Source organism: Petromyzon marinus, chromosome 60 (genome assembly GCF_048934315.1).
Source record: "Petromyzon marinus isolate PM22_M1 ecotype Great Lakes invasive population chromosome 60, UKy_Petmar_22M1.pri1.0, whole genome shotgun sequence".
NCBI lineage: Eukaryota > Metazoa > Chordata > Hyperoartia > Petromyzontiformes > Petromyzontidae > Petromyzon > Petromyzon marinus.
Window position 1 is genome coordinate 754,193 of NC_133726.1, and position 22,826 is coordinate 777,018.

The window sequence follows — 22,826 nt, forward strand, 5'->3', positions numbered from 1 at the left end:
ACCTGGATATATAGAGGACCGCAGAGCTTGCCAATTGTTGGTAGTGCTGGTTTATCACCATGTGGCTGCTGCTGCTGCCTCCCTGCTCGTGTGTGGTTCCTCCTGGCACCTTTGAGTCGTTCTCTCTCTCTCCCTAAGTCGTCCCTCTCTCTCTAAGTCGTCCCTCTCTCCCTAAGTCGTTCTCTCTCCCTAAGTCGTCCCTCTCTCCCTAAGTCGTTCTCTCTCTCCCTAAGTCGTTCCCTCTCTCCCTAAGTCGTCCCTCTCTCCCTAAGTCGTCTCTCTCTCCCTAAGTCGTCCCTCTCTCCTAAGTCGTCCCCTCTCTCCCTAAGTCGTTCTCTCTCTCCCTAAGTCGTCTCTCTCTCCCTAAGTCGTCCTCTTCCTAAGTCGTCCCCGCTCTCCTAAGTCGTCCTCTCTTCCTAAGTCATCCCTCTCTCCCTAAGTCGTCCCTCTCTCCCTAAGTCGTCCCTCTCTCTCTAAGTCGTCCCTCTCTCCCTAAGTCGTCCCTCTCTCCCTAAGTCTTCTCTCTCTCTAAGTCGTCCCTCTCTCCCTAAGTCGTTCTTTCTCTCCCTAAGTCGTTCCTCTCTCCCTAAGTCGTTCTCTCTCTCCCTAAGTCGTCCCTCTCTCCCTAAGTCGTTCTCTCTCTCCCTAAGTCGTCCCTCTCTCCCTAAGTCGTTCTCTCTCCCTAAGTCGTCCCTCTCTCCCTAAGTCGTCTCCTCTCCCTAAGTCGTCCCTCTCTCCCGAAGTCGTCCCCTCTCTCCCTAAGTCGTCCCTCTCTCTCCCTAAGTCGTTCTCTCTCTCTCCCTAAGTCGTTCTCTCTCCCTAAGTCGTTCTCTCTCTCCCTAAGTCGTCCCTCTCCCCCTAAGTCGTTTTCTCTCTCCCTAAGTCGTCTGTCTCTCCTTAAGTCGTCCCTCTCTCCCTAAATCGTCCCTCTCCCCCTAAGTCGTTCTCTCTCTCCCTAAGTCGTCTGTCTCTCCTTAAGTCGTCCCTCTCTCCCTAGAAGTCGCCCCTAACTCCCTAAGTCGTTCTCTCTCTCTCCCTAAGCGTCCCTCTCTCCCTACGTCGTCCCCTCTCTCCCTAAGTCGTCCCCTCTCTCCCTAAGTCGTCCCTCTCTCTAAGTCGTCCCTCTCTCTCTAAGTCGTCCCTCTCTCCCTAAGTCGCCCTCTCTCCCTAAGTCGTCCCTCTCTCTCTAAGTCGTCCCTCTCTCCCTAAGTCGTCCCTCTCTCCCTAAGTCGTTCTCTCTCTCCCTAAGTCGTCCCCTCTCTCCCTAAGTCGTCCCTCTCCATAAGTCGTCCCCTCTCCCCCTAAGTCGTTCTCTCTCTCCCTAAGTCGTCTGTCCCTCCTTAAGTCGTCCCTCACTCCCTAAGTCGTCCCTCTCCCCCTAAGTCGTTCTCTCTCTCCCTAAGTCGTCTGTCTCTCCTTAAGTCGTCCCTCTCTCCCTAAAGTCGCCCCTCTCTCCCTAAGTCGTTCTCTCTCTCCTAAGTCGTCCCTCTCTCCCTAAGTCGTCCTCTCTCTCCCTAAGTCGTCCCCTCTCTCCCTAAGTCGTCCCTCTCTCCCTAAGTCGTCCCTCTCTCTCTAAGTCGTCCCTCTCTCTCTAAGTCGTCCCTCTCTCCCTAAGTCGCCCTCTCTCCCTAAGTCGTCCCTCTCTCTCCTAAGTCGTCCCTCTCTCCATAAGTCGTCCCTCGCTCCCTAAGTCGTTCCTCTCTCTCCCTAAGTCGTCCCCTCTCTCCCTAAGTCGTCCCTCTCTCTCCCTACGTCGCCCCTCTCTCCCTAAGTCGTCCCTCTCTCCCTAAGTCGCCCCTCTCTCCCTAAGTCGTCCCCTCGCTCTCTCTCTCTCTCTGTGAGAGCGAGGGGACACCGTTTTGCGGCTGGGCAGCGTTACGTGTCGGCGTTGAATATAAATGTAAAACGAGATGCAATCAAATGAAATGCACCGTGGGGAACTCAAGAGGTTGAATTTACCGCGATGATCTCGTTCGCTGCGTGTCTCACCAAGTCTCGTCACGCACGCCCCGACACCGCGATTGCCCTGCAATCAACCACTCACGTATTCCACCGGCGCGCAGCTAGCCCGCGGAATTGATTCCGCTGTAACCTCGAACATCGGCCACCGCCGCCGCCGCCGCCACCACCACCTGTCCCACCGTTTCTCATTCTGCTCCAGGCTGGCACAACGCAACACAAAACGTGCGTTTGGCTGTGTGCAGAAACCATCGGCGCTTCCTCTGAAGAGGGTCCGTGTATTGTGGTCGCTTTGCCCTCGTCGATCCAGCCCGCTCTGCTCGTGTTCTCGCACGATGCGGACGTCTCATCGTTGCCATATACGCCAGACCTTTGCCCTGATCGCCGATTTGCCGATTGCGGGGCTATTTTTCACGAAACCTGACCCCGCGCCCCCACCCCCCGGCGATGGTCAAGGTTTTGGTGTACTTTGAGTAGCTCCAGAGTCGATGATCGTCAACCTTGGGCGGTCTATCCTGCCGTGAGGTGCAGAGACACCGGCACAAACCAATTCCTGCTGCCGCCACCTGGAACGCAGATGACACCGATTCCCGGACCGAAAGCGAGTCAAACCCGGGACAGGTGGCAACTCCACGTGAATCGCTTCCCAGGCATGGGGGGCTGGGGTGTTAAGCGGGACGGGGGCATACACCTATCCTTATATTTCCCTCTTATCCGTACGTTCTACCCCTGTTATCCGGACGAACGTAAACGACAGCGAGAACAATTTACCTCCGCTCCAGAGTAACTATCTAAGTCGTCCCCAGGCATGCCTGCCCCCCATAGCTCCACACTTCCTCCCCCTGATCTTCCACCCCTCCCCCCCCACCCCCCGTCTAAACCACCTGGATTAACCAGGGCGGCCGATGAGTTCGAACCGTGAACATCTGCAACAAGTGGCGAATGCGCCGCGTCCTGGAGTGTTGCCTGAGGCAGTTTCGCATCCAATGTCGAGGTCTGCAATCGCTGGTGAATCTCGCTGTGAGAATCGCTCTCTCACTCACCGGGTGAGCGTGGGTGTGAGTGGGTGAGCGAGTGTGAGAATCGCTCTCTCGCTCACCGGGTGAGCGTGGATGTGAGTGGGTGAGCAAGTGTGAGAATCGCTCTCTCGCTCACCGGGTGAGCGTGGGTGTGAGTGGGTGAGCGAGTGTGAGAATCGCTCTCTCACTCACCGGGTAAGTGTGGATGTGAGTGGGTGAGCGAGTGTCTGAATCGCTCTCTCGCTCACCGGCTGAGTATTCGCCGCAACGTGTTAAGACGCTCGCACGCCACGCGACTATTTAATTCGATCCGCTGAATCGGGTGGGGTGGTGGAGGGGACTCACAACACAAACTCCCCCAGGTCATTAACCCCGTCGTGCCTTGACCCACAAAACCATCCACTTCCGGGCAGCCTTCATCTAACAACACAATCACACGAAACGTTCTATACCCCGCCCCAGTATCCGTAGCTAAACGACGAACACCGGATAACGCGAGTCAGCTGTAGGCCGCTCGCCGCGGCGGTCTCGCGGTTGGGACCCGGCAGGCCGCCCCTGGTAAACGTTGCCGTTTCGCGCGCACGCAGTGACTATGACACGGGGGTACCACGTGACTACGACACAGGTGGTGGCGGCGGTGGTGGTGGCGGTGGTGGTGGCGGCGGTGGTGGTGGTGGTGGCGGCGGCAGTGGTGGCGGTGGTGGTGGTGATGGTGGCAGTGGTGGTGGTGGCGGTTGTGGTGGCAGTGGTGGTGGCGGGTGGTGGTGGCAGTGGTGGTGGCGGTGGTGGTGGTGGTGGCAGTGGTAGTGGCGGTGGTGGTGGTGGCGGTGGTGGTGGTGGCGGTGGTGGAGGCAGTGGTGGTGGTGGTGGTGGCGGTGGTGGTGGTGGTGGTGGTGGCGGCGGTGGTGGTGGCGGTGGTGGTGGCGGTGGTGGCAGTGGTGGTGGTGGCGGCGGTGGTGGTGGTGGTGGCGGTGGCAGTGGTGGCGGTGGTGGTGGTGATGGTGGTGGTGGCGGTTGTGGTGGCAGTGGTGGTGGCGGTGGTGGTGGTGGCGGTGGTGGTGGCAGTGGTGGTGGCGGTGGTTGTGGTGGTGGTGGTGGCGGTGGCGCCTCCCTGCGTGGCGCGACGAGCGCCCTGAAGCGCCATGACAACCGTAGCAACTCTGAGAGAGAGAGGGTGAGTGAGTGAGTGAGTGGGGGAGAAGTGGGTGGGTGTGCTGGTGAGCGGATGTGTGGGTTGGTGAGCGGGTGGGTGGGTTGGTGAGCGGGTGGGTGTGCTGGTGAGCGGCTGGGTGGGTTGGTGAGCGGCTGGGTGGGCTGGTAAGCGGGTGGGTAGGTTGGTGATCAGGTGGGTGGGTTGGTGAGCAGGTGAGTGTTTGCTGAGACCCTAGCTCGGCACGGTCTCCACGCACGGCGCTAGGGGTCGGGGTCGAGGTGGAGTCGTCCCGGGAGGGGTCGGGGTCGAGGTGGAGTCGTCCCGCTAGGGGTCGGGGTCGAGGTGGAGTCGTCCCGGGAGGGGTCGGGGTCGAGGTGGAGTCGTCCCGGGAAGGGTTGGGGTCGAGGTGGAGTCGTCCCGCTAGGGGTCGGGGTCGAGGTGGAGTCGTCCCGCTAGGGGTCGGGGTCGAGGTGGAGTCGTCCCGCTAGGGGTCGGGGTCGAGCCGGAGTCGTCCCGCTAGGGGTCGGGGTCGAGGTGGAGTCGTCCCGCTAGGGGTCGAGGTGGAGTCGTCCCGCTAGGGGTCGAGGTGGAGTCGTCCTGCTAGGGGTCGGGGTCGAGCTGGAGTCGTCCCGCTAAGGGTCGAGGTCGAGCTGGAGTCGTCCCGCTAGGGGTCGAGGTGGAGTCGTCCCGCTAGGGGTCGAGGTGGAGTTGTCCCGCTAGGGGTCGGGGTCGAGCCGGAGTCGTCCTGCTAGGGGTCGGGGTCGAGCTGGAGTCGTCCCGCTAGGGGTCGAGGTCGAGCTGGAGTCGTCCCGCTAGGGGTCGAGGTCGAGCTGGAGTCGTCCCGGGAGGGGGACCGGCAGAGGGGACAGCGCCAGGGGGGAGACCGGTGAATGGGGTCGCCCCTCACCGTGGGGGGCCTCGTCGGGAGAGGCGACGGGGAGCGACGGCGCTGCGAACGGCAGAAGCAGAGAGCGAACGGGGGGGGTGGGGGGAAAGGTGGGAGGGCAAGGGAGGGAGGGGCGGAGGGCGGGGTGGGAGCAAGGTGGGGGGGGGGTCAGAATCTGCTTGGCGAGATTCACGTTTCAAGTTGAGATTTTTAGCGGCGAGGGGAGAGCGCCAGAGGGGATTCTCATTGCCAAGAGGGAGGCTGGGGACTACCACGAAGACGGCAGCAATCGCTGACAACAACCAGACAGACAGAGACCAGAGTAGAGACAGACAGAGATCAGAGTAGAGACAGACAGAGATCAGAGCAGAGAGAGACAGATAGAGATCAGAGTAGAGACAGACAGATAGAGATCAGAGTAGAGACAGATAGATAGACATCAGAGTAGAGACAGACAGATAAAGATCAGAGCAGAGACAGACAGATAGAGATCAGAGCAGAGACAGACAGATTGAGATCAGAGTAGAGACAGACAGATAGAGATCAGAGTAGAGACAGAGATAGAGTAGAGACAGACAGATAGAGATCAGAGTAGAGACAGACAGATAGAGATCAGAGTAGAGACAGACAGATAGAGATCAGAGCAGAGACAGACAGAGATCAGAGTAGAGACAGACAGAGATCAGAGCAGAGAGAGACAGATAGAGATCAGAGTAGAGATAGAGATCAGAGTAGAGACAGATAGATAAAGATCAGAGCAGAGACAGACAGATAGAGATCAGAGTAGAGACAGACAGATAGAGATCAGAGCAGAGACAGACAGAGATCAGAGCAGAGACAGACAGATAGAGATCAGAGCAGAGACAGACAGAGATCAGAGTAGAGATAGACAGAGATCAGAATAGAGATAGACAGATAGCGATCAGAGTAGAGATAGAGATCAGAGTAGAGACAGACAGATAGAGATCAGAGCAGAGACAGACAGAGATCAGAGCAGAGACAGACAGATAGAGATCAGAGTAGAGACAGACAGACAGAGATCAGAGTAGAGATAGACAGATAGAGATCAGAGTAGAGACAGACAGATAGAGATCAGAGTAGAGATAGACAGATAGCGATCAGAGTAGAGATAGACAGAGATCAGAGTAGAGATAGACAGAGATTAGAGTAGAGACAGACAGATAGAGATCAGAGCAGAGACAGACAGAGATCAGAGCAGAGACAGACAGATATAGATCAGAGTAGAGACAGACAGATAGAGATCAGAGTAGAGACAGACCGATAGAGATCAAAGTAGAGACAGATAGAGATCAGAACAGAGACAGACAGGTAGACATCAGAGTAGAGACAGACAGACAGAGATCAGATCAGAGACAGACGCATTACGGAAGATATCTAAATTACTGCACTCACGGAAAAAATGTCACTTTAAATACATGTCACCCCCTGTGCCCCCCGCCGCACCCCCCGTTACCTGGCAGGCCCCCCACGAGGGGGATCCGGCACTCTGAGTACACCTCGGGCTCCTTGCTCGAGGCCCAGGCCATCCCGACCCACCCGGGGTCCACGGTTGGGGGGGGGGGCGGAACCCCCGGGACGACGCGGGGGAGCGCGAGGGGGGGCGGCGACGGGCGACCGCGGCTGAGGAAAGTCCCCCTCGCCGGGGTCCCCTTGCTCGGGGTCCCCTTGCTCGGGGTCCCCTTGCTCGGGGTCCTGGACCCCGGCCACGTGGTCCGGGCCGCCCTCGTTGAGCACCAGGTGGGCGGCACCCCCGCGGGAGGCGCTGCTGCCGCTGCTGCTGCCGCCGCTGCGCCGGTGCCAGCGCCGCCGCTCGTGGCTCAGCTCGCACCCTGCCCCTCGCAGCCCGCTAGGGTCAGAGACAGGGGCAGGGTCAGAGACAGGGGCAGGGTCAGGGGCAGGGTCAGAGACAGGGGCAGGGTCAGAGACAGGGGCAGGGTCAGGGGCAGGGTCAGAGACAGGGGCAGGGTCAGAGACAGGGTCAGGGTGAGAGTGGAGAGACAGGGCCAGGATAGAGACATCAGTCATTTTGAGTGTCTAATGCCGGGCCGTTTTTTTCTTTGCTTGGCTTGTTTCTCAAAACAGTCACCAAAGTTTAATGTTTCCGCAGCAGCCGTCACTTTCACGTTTCACGACTGCGCGCGTGATCGTACAGTCTGTTAGGGCTATTGTTGTCTTTACACACGGAGCTGGTGGTATATTTTCTGAACGGTTTCATATGGTGGGTCTTCTTTTTCTTACAACTATAGCTACAGCATTTTAAATGTTACCAGGTAAGGCCCACTGAGCTATACAGCTCTCATTCAGAAGCGACCTGGCCATCAACAATGACAGCTCAACCAAAGTGGATTATCATCATCATAAGGGAATGTATTATCAGTAGGCAAATTCTCTCTAAACGCGTGACGTTGATTCTCAACGCGACCACGGGGAGAGAGACATCGCAACCTCCAAATATACAGCAGCAGCAGGCGTCAGGATCGGGGTACTCTAGGACTGGTACTCTAGGACTAGTACTCTAGGACTGGTACTCTAGGACTGGTACTGCAGTATTTTATGAGCGCTGTGATACACGGCACTCCATCTTTGTTCCGGAAGCATCTTTGCGTGTCTCCAGACATCTCACTCCCGTGTCATTTTGGCTCGCCGCACATTCCTCACTCACTCACACAATTAATATCGCAAGAAATGACGGGCACGCACAATAGCGTGTTCATGCAAATACTACATGAACACGGCACGTTTAAAACATGAACGTGTTAAACGGTGTCCCGTACTGTCAGTAATAAACAACAATCATTACAGACTGGAACGGGGCACCCCCCCCCACCTTCACCATTATTCCTTCCGGGAAAATGACCCAGAATCCGAATGTTGTATTTATACTGCAGGAAGAATCCGATGAGCTATAAAGCTCTTTTCCACAGATGTCCAGTAGGGGCGCGGGGTACGAACGTCACAACAACAAACACGACATGGGTGCAAAGTACACGAAAGGTAAACAAACCACCCTGACACACCAACTAACACTAAATCATCCCCATCCTACCACGTAAACATCACTGAGAGTATGAACGTATCGTTCATAAGCGACCTGGTACCACGAGAGCTCAACAAAGTGGCCCCCATCATTTAGACATTTTAACCTCATGGCGGTCCCCATAAGCCCCCGGCTCTCGCCTGGACTGCGTTGCGACGCCGTTTTACGTCTGCTGAAGGTGAACGACGCGGCGATCTGTCCCTCTCGACGAGCCCTACACGACGCGCTAATCAAAGTTTCAAAGTTTTCTCTCTTCTGCGCATTCGTCCTCGCCGCTGTTGCGTGGACGACGCGACAACGGAGCGATCGGCGCCAGGCGGGTCACGGCGTTCGCGTGCCCGGTGGGACCGAGTCGCCAAAAATAAATACATTCATTGCGATTTCGACTTCCCACTATTCGGGCCCCGCCACGAGGTTCATTTATAGCACCAAAATCATCTGCGTCATCTCAACGCACGACTCCCACTGAGCGCGGATTCGCTCTGCACGGCGATTGCCAGGAATGCGGAAATCTCTGCGCCGCCGAGCGCGTGACTCGTGCAGATCTCTGTGCGAGTCTGCGGGTCTCTGTGAGTCCAGGGGGGTCGCCGCAGGGCACCCGCGGGCTCCGAGGGTCACGGGGTCATTGAGAGGATGAGGAGGGATCATGGGAGCTCGTGAGGGGTCACGGGGGTCACGGGGGGTCACGGGTGGGGGGGGTCACCTCCTGTTGGTCATGTTGACCATGAGCGCCAGGGCGGTGAAGAGGAAGACGATGAACGCGGCCAGGCCGATCCAGAAGCCAATCACGATCGAGTCTTGGGCGAGGGGGGTGGGCACAAGAGGTCATGGGGTCACACTCCCCCACCTGTGTACTCCCTTCTAATCGCCTCTTACTCCCTTCTCAGCCCTCTCAGACTTTTACGCCACTCTCCCCTCTCTCTGCTCCCCCCTCTCTCCCCCCTCTCTCCACCCTCTCTCCCCCCTCTCTCCACCCTCTCTCCCCCCTCTCTCCCCCCTCTCTCCACCCTCTCTCCCCCCTCTCTCCACCCTCTCTCCCCCCTCTCTCCACCCTCTCTCCCCCCTCTCTCCACCCTCTCTCCCCCCTCTCTCCCCCCTCTCTCCACCCTCTCTCCCCCCTCTCTCCACCCTCTCTCCCCCCTCTCTCCACCCTCTCTCCCCCCTCTCTCCACCCTCTCTCCCCCCTCTCTCCACCCTCTCTCTCCCCTCTCTCCACCCTCTCTCCCCCCTCTCTCCACCCTCTCTCCACGCTCCATTCTCTCCAGTTGCCCCCACTTTCCCCTCTCTCTACACCCCCCTCTCTCTCCCCTCTTGTGCCACCGATTCACACCTCCGCACTCACAGACATTTTTATTTACAGGGGGGGGTGACAGGTTGGGGGGGGGGGGGGCTGGGATCCTCTGGGAATCGTGCGAGGGTCGTGGGTCGAGCCCCCCTCCCTCCCCGCACTCTGATTGGGGTCTCGTCCCCGTCTCCTCTGCGCTAGTGACCTCCGACCCCGAGCTCCGAGCCGTCAATTCACTCGGGCGGTTGTCGCTGTTAGTGAGACCGCCTCCTGACCCCCGTACACTCACGCACGCTCGGGTCCCCTACGCACGAGTCACATCACCACAGTGGGAGAATGGCGGGCGCGTCACACAGACGATGGTCAGCGGGCAGATCGGCCCCGCCGTCGAGGGCATGGTCCGGCATTCGGGGAATCGGCCACTCCGCAGATGTTCTCGCTTGGTATTCACGGGCCCCCGGCGGGTTGCACAGAAGTCTAGCGGCCTCGGAGCCATCACTGTTGGGTTAAGACGTGGCCCGCGCGTTCCAATCGCTGCGGCTCAAGACATGACGCCGCATGTGGTGGGGCCGTGGCCATGCAACCCAAACTGTGGACCGTCCCAGAAACCGCTGTGTCGAGGTAGGGACGGCAGAATACAAACACAAAACACACGGACTGTGTCTCTCTGTCTCTCTCGGCTGAAGCCCTCTCGTCGTGGCCAGCAGCAGACCCCCACATCGGCGTCGACCTCCTGGAACTTATGGCGGCTGCTGCTGCTGCTGCTTCTGCTGCTGCTTCTACTACTGCTGCTGCTGCTTCTGCTGCTGCAGCTTCTGCTGCTTCTGCTGCTACTGCTTCTGCTGCTGCTTCTGCTGCTGCTGCTGCTTCTGCTGCTGCTGGCATCATCATGGCAGCAAGAGTAGAACAATGGTGGCCTGAGCAGTCGCGTCGAGACCAACGGTGAGAGTTGAGACCCCCCCCCCCCCAGCTGAGCCACGTTAATTGGTGGGGGGGGGGGGGTACTCATACTCCAGGCCACGTGCTCCTCTCCACTGAGGTGGGGTACTCATACTCCAGGTCACGTGCTCCTCTCCACTGAGGTGGGGGGGGGGGGTACTCATACTCCAGGTCACGTGCTCCTCTCCACTGAGGTGGGGGGGGGTACTCACACTCCAGGTCACGTGCTCCTCTCCACTGAGGTGGGGGGGGGTACTCACACTCCAGGTCACGTGCTCCTCTCCACTGAGGTGGGGGGGGGGGTACTCACACTCCAGGTCACGTGCTCCTCTCCACTGAGGTGGGGGGGGGGGTACTCACACTCCAGGTCACGTGCTCCTCTCCACTGAGGTGGTGGGGGTGGGTACTCACATTTGTTCGCGGAGAGTCCCTCGAAGGAAACGTTGTACTCGTACTCCTCGTACTCCTCGTACAACTCGGCGAGGGGGGCGTTGTTCGGGGACCCCCCCTGGGGCCCTGGGGTCTGCGGCCCCCACACCGCGCTGTCATTGCCGCGCCTCTCCGACATCCCTACCACGACAGCAGCAGCAACATCAGCAGCAGCAACAACATAAACAGCAGCAGCAACATCAGCAGCAACATCAGCAGCAACAGCAACAACATAAACAGCAGCAGCAACAACGCAGCCTTGCCTGCCGGAGGAGCTCACCGATGGGACTGTGTCAAGGATTTGTGAGGTCCTCACACTGTGATCCAGTCTGCAGGTTAAACCCAGGATGGATCGTAGGCAGGCCAGCCTGAATGCTTTTAACCGGCGCAGAAGTTCCATTAGGGGGGGGGGTCCAAGTTTTGCAAGCAAAGAGAAGGCATGACTACGGCCGACAAGACTGGAAAATTCGTGTGGAGTGACACTCCGGGTAGCTTCCACACAGCAGCGTTATGCTGCCAATGAAAAAATGAAATTTTCACTTGCAACCTTCATCACCTAGCTGAGACCAAGCCGCTGTGGGTTTGAATGGGGTCCGAGATGGACACTGACCACAGGAGTGGAAGAATGGCAGGCGCACCTTACAGATGGCAAGCTGATGGTCAGTGGGCAGATCAGCTCCACAGTAGGTGCTGGTGTCAAGGATATGGGCTGTTCCATCACTATATAGTCCAGCAGATGTTCTTGCTTGTACCCGGCATGCATCCATGATGTTGTGTGGATGCACCGAAGCCGGAACAGCGTGTTTGGTAATCACAAGCCCATGGGATGCACAGAAGTCTAGCAGCCTCCTGCCGTTGTCATTATGCTGATCTGGGCCATGCCTTCCAATCACTCCAGTCCCAAGCGGGCATTTAGGTCACCCGAAAGGATAACTCTATACTGAAGGGGTACTTTAGCCAGCACCTCTGACAGGAGGTCATAGGAGGCATCTGACTCATCGGCCTTGCCTCCATCCACTGATGTTCATCTTCAGTAAACAACCAGCACCAGTTCTTGCCTCCCATTGGTAGAGAGGTGAACCCACAGTAGCCTGGGGCTTACAGCTTCCCACACCTCACATGCCCCCTTCATTCTTTTGTCTCAGAGGAAGAGCCACTCCCTGCTGTTTGGAGGACTGTCGATCTCTCATGGTGACTGGACCAAGATCCAGTCCACCGGACCTCCTGAATGCCATAGAGATCCAGGCGGTACTGGTCCAGCTCCCGGCAGTGAACATTTGAACATTTCACGTGGTCACTCGCAGTGACTTTTTACCATTTTTGGAGGAACCCCGAGGGTGCGGGTTCAGCCTCGCGGCTCCACCAGATGGGGTTTGGCCAGGAGACCGCTGATAGACGCCTATTTAACACGCGGTTTTTGTGATCATTTTAAATGAAGATAAGGGGGCCATCAGCCTCTCACACTGGTCCAGAGCCCCAGTTAGCCGCTACGGGGGCTACACATGCCATGAAGGGAAACAGTCGATCGGGATCAGCCACGACAACGTTTCAGATCGCCACCATAGAGGTGGGGGTTGTTTTTGGCGGATCACACAAAGACAAAGATTCCCCAGATAGCCTTTAACAGACTGTTGGGGCAAGCTCTGTTAGCGAGCAAACACCGAGGAAGGCCGGCACGGCACAGAAGGGGGTTGGTGGCGAACACGACGCCCGGCCGCCTTCGTCTCCATTGTGCCGATGTTCGCACACCGCACCGGGTACCCATTTGAGGCTCAGTCGACCTAGATGAGGCCCAGGATCGAACTCTGGTCGCCGGGTTCGTAGCACGGCGCGTTAACCACTACGCCCACACATACAGACACACCAACGCACGCACAAACACTCACACACACACAAGCGCACCCCTGAATAACCACACCTAGTCCCTACCCCCGCCTCGCTGCTCCCTCGACCCCCTTCCAGACCCCTGCCCCCAGGTCCTGCGACTAGCAGCACTTGCCCCCAACAGCCTGTACAGGGCTACACGCGCTGGGGGAGCATATGCCCGTATCATGCACACAAGAGGTTGTGGGGCGAGGGAGAGACGTGGGATAAAGATTGAGTGAGATGCAGGAGGGATATGTGGCAGGGAGATGCAGGAGGGAGGGGGAGGGGGGAGGAGGCGATGTCTCTGTGGCTGGACGAGCGCGATACGAGCCGTGAGCGATCACGGTGCCGGGCACAACAACAACAATAATAATTTACATTCTATTTGTGAGGCGCGTTCCACTAACGTCTCAAGGCGCCTTCCACTAACGTCTCAAGGCGCCTCGTAAGCATAAGGAAAGGCCAAGAGAGAGAGAGAGAAGAGCTACATCGACTAAACGGACTGAAGACGATGTGTTGTTTTTTTTTAAAGAAGGGACTTCAAAGTGTCCACATTATCGCATAAACGAATTTTCAACGGGAGAAAATTCCACAACCGAGGCGCAGACGCAGCGGGTGGCCGCTCACACCTCAAGGATCGCAGGCGGGATCGAGAAACGCAGAGAAGGGCGGAGTCTGCGGATCTTTAACGACCTTCAGGGGATGTACGGATGCATTTACTCGTGAATATATTGTGGTGGTGGCAGCCCATGCAAGGCTTTAAAAACAAGTAGAAGGCTCTTAAACTCTACTCCGACTCGTGTGTCAAGAGCGGTAGCCAGTTTAATGAGAAAAGCAAAGACAAATGGGTCACGTAATGGGGGCTCGGGTGAGCACCCTAACGGCCGCATGCTGAACAATTTGTCGTCTAGCAAGGAGCTTGTTTGAAGCGGCAACCAGCGAGGCACTGCAGTCATCGATTGGCGAGGGGACGAGTGGGTGGACCGGCCTCTCTCAGAATCACCCGTGTAATGATGTTGTGCAGTCAAGCAATGTTTGGGAGGTGGGAAAAAAACCGAGATTTTCACAACCTTGCTAACTCCAGCTTCGAAGGAAAGGGAACGCATCAAATATCACCCCAAGATGAATGATCTCATTGACCCCAAGATGAATAATGTCATTCACCCCAAGATGAATAATCTCATTGACCCCAAGATGAATAATCTCATTTACCCCAAGATGAATAATCTCATTTATCCCAAGATGAATAATCTCATTCACCCCAAGATGAATGATCTCATTGACCCCAAGATGAATAATCTCATTCACCCCAATTTGAATAATCTCATTGACCCCAAGATGAATAATCTCATTGACCCCAAGATGAATAATCTCATTCACCCCAAGATGAATAATCTCATTCATCCCAAGATGAATAATCTCATTCACCCCAAGATGAATGATCTCATTCACCCCAAGATGAATAATCTCATTGACCCCAAGATGAATAATCTCATTCACCCCAAGATGAATGATCTCATTGACCCCAAGATGAATAATCTCATTCACCCCAATTTGAATAATCTCATTGACCCCAAGATGAATAATCTCATTGACCCCAAGATGAATAATCTCATTCACCCCAAGATGAATAATCTCATTCATCCCAAGATGAATAATCTCATTCACCCCAAGATGAATGATCTCATTCACCCCAAGATGAATAATCTCATTCACCCCAAGATGAATAATCTCATTGACCCCAAGATGAATAATCTCATTGACCCCAAGATGAATGATCTCATTCATCCCAAGATAAATAATCTCATTGACCCCAAGATAAATAATCTCATGCACCCCAAGATGAATAATCTCATTCACCCCAAGATGAATAATCTCATTCATCCCAAGATGAATAATCTCATTCACCCCAAGATGAATGATCTCATTCACCCCAAGATGAATAATCTCATTCACCCCAAGATGAATAATCTCATTGACCCCAAGATGAATAATCTCATTTACCCCAAGATGAATGATCTCATTCATCCCAAGATGAATAATCTCATTGACCCCAAGATAAATAATCTCATGCACCCCAAGATGAATAATCTCATTCACCCCAAGATGAATAATCTCATGCACCCCAAGATGAATAATCTCATTGACCCCAAGATGAATAATCTCATTCACCCCAAGATGAATAATCTCATTCACCCCAAGATGAATAATCTCATTGACCCCAAGATGAATAATCTCATTGACCCCAAGATGAATAATCTCATTGACCCCAAGATGAATAATCTCATTGACCCCAAGATGAACAATCTCATTGACCCCAAGATTAATAATGTCATTCACCCCAAGATGAATAATCTCATTCACCCCAAGATGTATAATGTCATTATCCCCAAGATGAATAATCTCATTGACCCCAAGATAAATAATCTCATTGACCCCAAGATGAATAATCTCATTCACCCCAAGATTAATAATCTCATGCACCCCAAGGTGAATAATCTCATTGACCCCAAGATGAATAATCTCATTCACCCCAAGATGAATAATCTCATTGACCCCAAGATGAATAATCTCATTGACCCCAAGGTGAATAATCTCATTGACCCCAAGATGAATAATCTCATTGACCCCAAGATGAATAATGTCATTCACCCCAAGATGAATAATCTCATTCACCCCAAGATGAATAATGTCATTCTCCCCAAGATGAATAATCTCATTGACCCCAAGATGAATAATCTCATTGACCCCAAGATTAATAATCTCATTGACCCCAAGATGAATAATCTCATGCACCCCAAGATGAATAATCTCATGCACCCCAAGATGAATAATCTCATGCACCCCAAGATGAATAATCTCATGCACCCCAAGATGAATAATCTCATTCACCCCAAGATGAATAATCTCATGCACCCCAAGATGAATAATCTCATGCACCCCAAGATGAATAATCTCATGCACCCCAAGATGAATAATCACATGCACCCCAAGATGAATAATCTCATTCACCCCAAGATGAATAATCTCATGCACCCCAAGATGAATAATCACATGCACCCCAAGATGAATAATCACATGCACCCCAAGATGAATAATCTCATGCACCCCAAGATGAATAATCTCATGCACCCCAAGATGAATAATCTCATGCACCCCAAGATGAATAATCACATGCACCCCAAGATGAATAATCTCATTCACCCCAAGATGAATAATCTCATGCACCCCAAGATGAATAATCTCATTCACTCCAAGATGAATAATCTCATGCACCCCAAGATGAATAATCTCATTCACCCCAAGATGATGTGTGACGAGGGGGGGAGGGGGGGTGAGAAGTGTGACGTCACATCAAAATGCGCAACTTTAAATAAATATAGACAACACGTTCTACTTAATTAAATAGACTTTTTAATAAATATTTTCTCCTACAACATCAGAGTGCAGCGCCACATTAAATACGCACTACAATGACAATAGTTTAAAGCGATTTGAAGCATCTTTTATTTGGGGGGGGGGGGCAGAGCTTTGTGACGTCATAATTGAGGGGGGGGGGGGGTCTGACTTTTTGTGACGCCGTGTGATGAGGGGGGGGGGGGTCAAAAATCGCGTGACGTCATTTATGAATGGCACCTTGGTCGTAATCAGGAATTAAACTTGTATGGCCGGGTTCACTCACTCATCCAGACACACACAAGACGAAGACAAAGATCCCCCGTGTAGCATTAACAGACTGTAGGGGCAAGTGCTGTTAGCCAGTAGCACCTGTGAAGGCCGGCACGGGACACGAGTGGTGGGTGGCCAGCACCACGCCCGTCCGCCTTTGTCTCCCTAGTGGCGACGTTTACACAACGCACCAGGTACTCATTTGAGGCCGAGTCGACCTAGGGGAGACCCAGGACCGGTTCAGATAATCGTCACCGGTGTTGGCCACAAGCGGGAATCGAACCCGGGTCCCCGGATTTGTAGCGTAGCGCTAACCACTGCACCACCGCTCCCCTCAGACACACACTCACACCCATTACACTCACACCCATTACACTCACACCCATACACTCAGACACACACTTACACCCATACACTCAGACGCACTCTTACACCCATACACTCAGACACACACCCATACACTCAGACAGACACTCACACCCATACACTCAGACACACACTCACACCTATACACTCAGAGAGACACTCACACCCACACACTCAGACACACACTCACACCCATACACTCAGACACACACCCATACACTCAGACACACACTCACACCCATACACTCAGACACACACCCACACCCATACACTCAGACACACACCCACAACCATACACTCAGACACACACCCACACACTCAGACTCACACTCACACCCACACACTCAGACACACACTCACACTGACACACTCAGACACACCCACACCCATACACTCATACAAACACCCACACACTCAGACACACACCCACACCCATACACTCACACTCACACCCATTGCACTCAGACACACACTCACACCCATACACTCACACCCACACACTCAGACACACACACTCAGACACACACTCACACCCATACACTCACACCCACACACTCAGACACACACACTCAGACACACACTCACACCCAGACACACACTCACACCCACACACTCAGACACACACACTCAGACACACACACTCAGACAAAGATCTCCCATATAGCCTTAACAGACTGTATGGGCAAGTTCTGTTAGCGGGCACCGATGAAGGACGCAACGGTACACGAGGGGGTGGGTGGCCAGCACCACGCCCGACCGCCTTTGTCTCCCCAGTGGCGATGTTTTTATCCACCGCACCAGGTACTCATTTGAGGCTGAGTCGACCTAGGGGAGGCCCAGGACCGGTTCAGATAATCGTCACTGGTGTTGGCTGTGAGCGGGAATCAAACTCGGGTAGCCGGGTTCGTAGCGCAGCGCGCTAAACGCTACACTACCGCTCACCATACACACACTCACACCCATACACATACACCCATACACACACTCACACCCATACACATACACCCATACACACACACACTCACACCCATACACATACACCCATACACATATACCCATACACTCACACCCATACACATACACCCATACACACACACTCACACCCATACTCCCATACACACACACTCACACCCATACACATACACCCATACACACACACTCACACCCATACACACTCATACACACACACACTAAGGACCATACAAACTCATACACACACACCCACACACACAGCCAATCACCTCCTAACACCCATACAAACGCATACACACAATCACACCCATAAACACTCACACCCATACAAAGTCACACACATCCATACACTCACACTCACTCTCACACCGTCAACTTACGTAAGCCGACCACGGCTGAAAGTGATGCAAACTCTCACGATGCACTGGACGCGCTAGAGAGCTGACTGTGGCACACAGTCAGCTTTAGTACAATAATGTTCATTATTTATCCGTTACATCTATCAATATTATTATTGTATCAATGACTGACGTCCTCAATTGTATACCCTTTGAGCACGGGCGCTCCGACCCTCGCGCGAGCCCCAACATCACCACCGGCGAACCGAGCAACTCGCCCCCTTCGGCAGACCCAAGAACCCTGGGGATTCGGGATAAGGGGGTACCCCCCCCTCTCCCTCCCATCCCCAGCGGTGCCTCTCACCTCAGAGTGCTCGCCACGGGGCGCCGCGTTCACTCGCCCCCCCCCCCCCCTCCTCCCCTGCAGCCTCCCCCTTCTCCCAGCCGGGACCCCTGGAGCAGGAGCTGGGCCCCCCAAACTCCACCCCACCAGGAGCTGGCCCCCCAAACTCCACCCCACCAGGAGCTGGCCCCCCCAAACTCCACCCCACCAGGAACTGGGCCCCCCAAACTCCACCCCACCAGGAGCTGGCCCCCCAAACTCCACCCCACCAGGAGCTGGCCCCCCCAACTCCACCCCACCAGGAGCTGGCCCCCCAAACTCCACCCCACCAGGAGCTGGGTCCCCTCGATGGAGACCCCCACTCCCGTCCACTGCCCTGTAGAGGACCGCGGAGCTGGGAGCCGCCGGTGTCTCTGGCACCCCTGAACCTGGCGTCCACGCGCCCCGAGGCGATTTTATGAACGGGGCACGAGGGGGCGGGGCAAGGGGAGGAGCAAGGGGGGGGGGGAGGAGCAGGGGGGAGGGCGAGGGGAGGAGCAAGGGGGGGGGCGAGGAGCAGGGGGGAGGAGCAGGGGGGGGTGAGCCCCCCCCCCCTGCTCCCCACCCGCGTGGCTGTTATCTCGGGGCGGCGCCACTGATTGTCGTGTTGTATTTATCTCTCTCGTGGCATTTTAAGAGCAGCCGGGGAAAGACATATTTGGGGGTGGTGGGGGGGGTGCCGGCATCGTTTGTTGTGGGGGGAGGGCCGGGGGCACGGTGAGGTCAGCAGAGTCCAGGTGGGGACACACACACACAGGCGCACGCTCTGACATCCGGCTTGCACGCCGTGTATCAGCTCGAGAAGAATTACCGCAGTTAGCCAAACAACGGCCGAGCGTATTCTTAGTTCTTTCGGTAAAGTCACGTTGAAGGGAAACAACAAAATAATAAAATATATATAATATATTTAATATATAATATATTTAATATATAATATATTTAATATATATTTTATTATTTTGTTGTTTCCCTTCAACGTGACTTTACCGAAAGAACTAAGAATATGAATTACTGCAGTCACGAAAGCTTTAAATCTAAATTTAACGGCCGAGCGATCAAAGGAACCATAACTGATTTAATTCGCAGTTTCACTAACACACACTCGTCACTCGTACGTCGTCTGTAATAAAGTGGTGGTGGTGGTGGCGGTGCTGGGTTAAACACGCATTTATACGAACGCGATCGAACCTTTGTTGTGAATAATATTGGGCGCGAAAGCCGACCACGTGTTCAACTCACAATGACATCGCCCCACAGTCCTATCGGATGTCGTGGATTAACAGGACGCTGTTCAGCCAGCAGCGGGCATTCGGTTCAACACGATCAACAACTCCGAGACGGTTTCGACATGCAGTGTCTCATCATCATCATCAGAGCCAGGCTCGTCCGCAGCAATGCCGGCGACGTGGCACGTGTTGACAGGCAAGGGCTCTCTCTCTCTCTCGGTGTAGCTCTCTAAGACACAAAACCTCCACTCCACAACGCGGAACGATCCCTCGCGTGGCCCTGGAGAGAACACCACGGCAAGTCGAGCGACTCGACCCCTCCTCCGCCTCCTCCTCAACACGGGCGGGCGGGGGGTCAGCTCAGCTCGCTCCGACTCGTTAGGCCGAGTGCCACTCCACTGCTGGATGAAGGCCCTTTGTCAACAATCCACTAGCGTGGGGCTCACGGCGCCAGGCTGTTTGACCGCACTCCGCCGGCTGTGCTGTTGTTGTTGTTTGTGTTGTTGTTTGTGTTGTTGTGGTGGTGGTGGTGGTTTTTGGCGGTGGTGTTGACACTCCACGTCTCCCCCTCTGTCTCTCTCTCCCGTAGAGGCGACCCGCGTGCTCTCTCCGCCTGCCCGGCACTCGTTCGATGTCCCAGCTGCTGAGAATTCATCTCGGGCGGAAGCAATTAAGGGGAGCTGATTCCCCCTCCTCCCCGGGGATTCCCCCAGGGGGGGGGCAGTGGGTGGGCGAGCTAATTAGGATCAATATCTCACGAGGTCGCCTCTCACCAAACTCCCCAGCGCCCTGCACTTTAACGCGTCCCAGTTGTCGCCCCGAGCCAGGCTGCCGCTGGATCTGCTCGTGAAGAGTGGGGGGAGGGGGGGGGGTCCTGGCTATTATCGAGGCGTTAATTGGAGCGCGAAGCGAGCGGGACAAGGCTCCCGTAACCCCCCGCCCGCCTACACCCCCGGGCCGACTGGAAATGAATTTTCGGGCCACGCACCACGGGCTGGGCCATTTAATAACGGAGCTATCAACGTGCCCCTAACGAGACAATCACCCACGCTGACCCCCCCCCTCCCCTCCCGGGGTCGAGCCGTCTTGGCGCTGTGATGGATGGGGAGGCTTTCCGCGCACGTGGTGATCGGTAGGCTTGGGGCTGCGAGGTCGCAAGCACGGCAATGGACCACCGTTGCATCCATCTGTGCGGATCTCGTAGCGTCACCCCTCCCCCCCCACTCCTTCCTCACCGCTGCCGTGAAGGAGCCTCGCGCACGCGACACTGAATGTGAACCCTGCCCCTAGCCGGGGCTGGTGAGAGGCCGCGTCACTTGACAGCTCACTGAATACCATCACGGGCAGCCAGTGACGCGATCTCCATATGAATTATGCACGATAGGAATATTCATATTGGCCGTGCGCGATTACATGAATAACGCATCATGTTTGTGGCGTGTGTGTGTAATGTTAGAGTGCGGTTACTACACCCCGTACATATGCAGGGATTGCCTACCACACCACGAATTCACATAACAAACGCCGTTCGCCACTAAGTGGTGGTGTCACCACGGTGCTTGTACCAGTCTAGGAGCTTGTGCCAGTCTAGGTGCACCTAGAGGCTATAAATTGAGCACACTGCCCAGGTATGTCCCATTAGGGAAGGGGGGGGGGTCCACGTTTCGCAAGTATAGAGAAGGGACGGCTTGACCGTGGCCGAGAAGACGCGAAGGTTCATATGGAGCGACAGACCAGGTAGCTTCCACACAGGAGCGTTACGCAGCCGATGAAACGATAATGCCGCTCGACTGATTGGGAGCAAGACCTCTGCTGTCAAACCGGAGCCGGTCATAAACACACTGCCCAGGTATGGAAACCTTTCCACTCACTCCACAGCTACCCCCACCAATGGAAGGAGAGGAGTGGAGGCAGAGCGTCATTTGATGACATTAAATACCCAGGCAGGTGCATTGTTTTTGTCTGGGGCTGATGGTAAGGCCCCACCTCTTATCAGCACGTGCCAGGTTCAGCAGCAGTCAACAAATCCTACTCAGTGGGCAGCAATTAACAGATCATCTGCATACATATGGTTTGCTAATAGGGAACCATCACTTGACTGCACCCGGGCATCAATCAGCCTTTCATTGTAATCGTACCAGATGGAAATTCCACTGGTACATCCGTGGCAAGCTTCTTGAGCTTCGTGGTCAATGAATATGTTCAATAGTGTAGGGGCCAGAGAAGATCCCTGTGGCACCCCAAGGTAAACAGAAAATGGGTCTGACTCCCGGCCACGCAGCTTTGCCCAGGCCTGCCCACCATCATGAAGGTCCTTAATGATTATAAGCAGAGAGTCAGGGACTAGAAAATCACAAAGACGAACCCACAGCCCTGGCCTAGTTATGGTATTGTAGGACTCGATCAGGCCAATAAATCCGAAATGTTAGGGTCTTGTTGAAATTCCATGCACCTCTGCTGTAGCAGACGGACAAGAGTAAATGTCAATGAAGTGAAGGAAGTAAATGGTGTGTACGTGAAGGATAAACACAAATAATGGGGACCACCAGAGCATGCTTACAATCCTGCGGAGCCCATCCTGTGGTCCACATGGTTACGGTCACCAAGGCAGTCTGAACAAAAAATGCCACTCTCCCTCAGCAGTTCGCTTGAGGTCATGTCAGCTCGACGATTGTTTTACCGGGGCCTCTGCATCACCCTTCACACTTCCAAAAACCCATTGGCACATTCGCAAACCGCTCGCGGAGTGGCGACTTCCTCCAGTATTTGAGGCATGGTGGCACCGGCGAGGTCAACTCCCACAATGCCCCGTGATATTTGAACTGAGGGGGTTTCCCCTCCTCCAAGACCTCACAGCGATGCTCAACAAAACCAGCGAGCCAGTTCTTGGGGGTTGGATGGTGATGGGCGTGGCACTGCAAGTTACCTCCCAGCGCAGGCTGCAGTATAGGCCTCCTCAATCTTGGACGTGGGATGTTGTGGACGGTGGGAGGGGGCCTGCTGCTCTCTTTCATCTAGCTGGAGCGCCTCCTCCATCAGCGAGGGTCTTTGTTGAAGGCTGCAACATGTAACCAATGCAGCCACCCCCAGCTGCAAAGTGATGATGAACCACCTCACTTGTAACCTTCGTCAGCGACACCAGGCTATTGTGTTCAAGCGGGGCTCTAGATGAACGCTTACAACCAGTGAAGTAGCGGTAGGCACAACTTACACATGACACGCCGATGGTCAGTGGGCAGATCAGCTCCATGGTAGGCCCTGGTGCGAAGGACATGGGCC

General features: G+C 54.9%; 1 protein-coding gene across 1 annotated transcript; it reads right to left on the reverse strand.

The window, feature by feature from the left end:
- Nucleotides 1-4,030: 4,030 nt before the first annotated feature.
- LOC116955572 (uncharacterized) lies at nt 4,031-18,411 on the reverse strand. The gene is made up of 5 exons (XM_032976711.2): nt 18,304-18,411; nt 10,711-10,869; nt 8,779-8,872; nt 6,492-6,884; nt 4,031-5,080 (listed from the first exon to the last, which is right to left on the reverse strand). The coding sequence occupies exons 2-5, from the start codon at nt 10,865-10,867 to the stop codon at nt 5,035-5,037; spliced, it is 690 nt and encodes a 229-aa protein (XP_032832602.2). The 5' UTR covers nt 10,868-10,869; nt 18,304-18,411; the 3' UTR covers nt 4,031-5,034.
- Between the last annotated feature and the right edge of the window lie 4,415 nt (nt 18,412-22,826).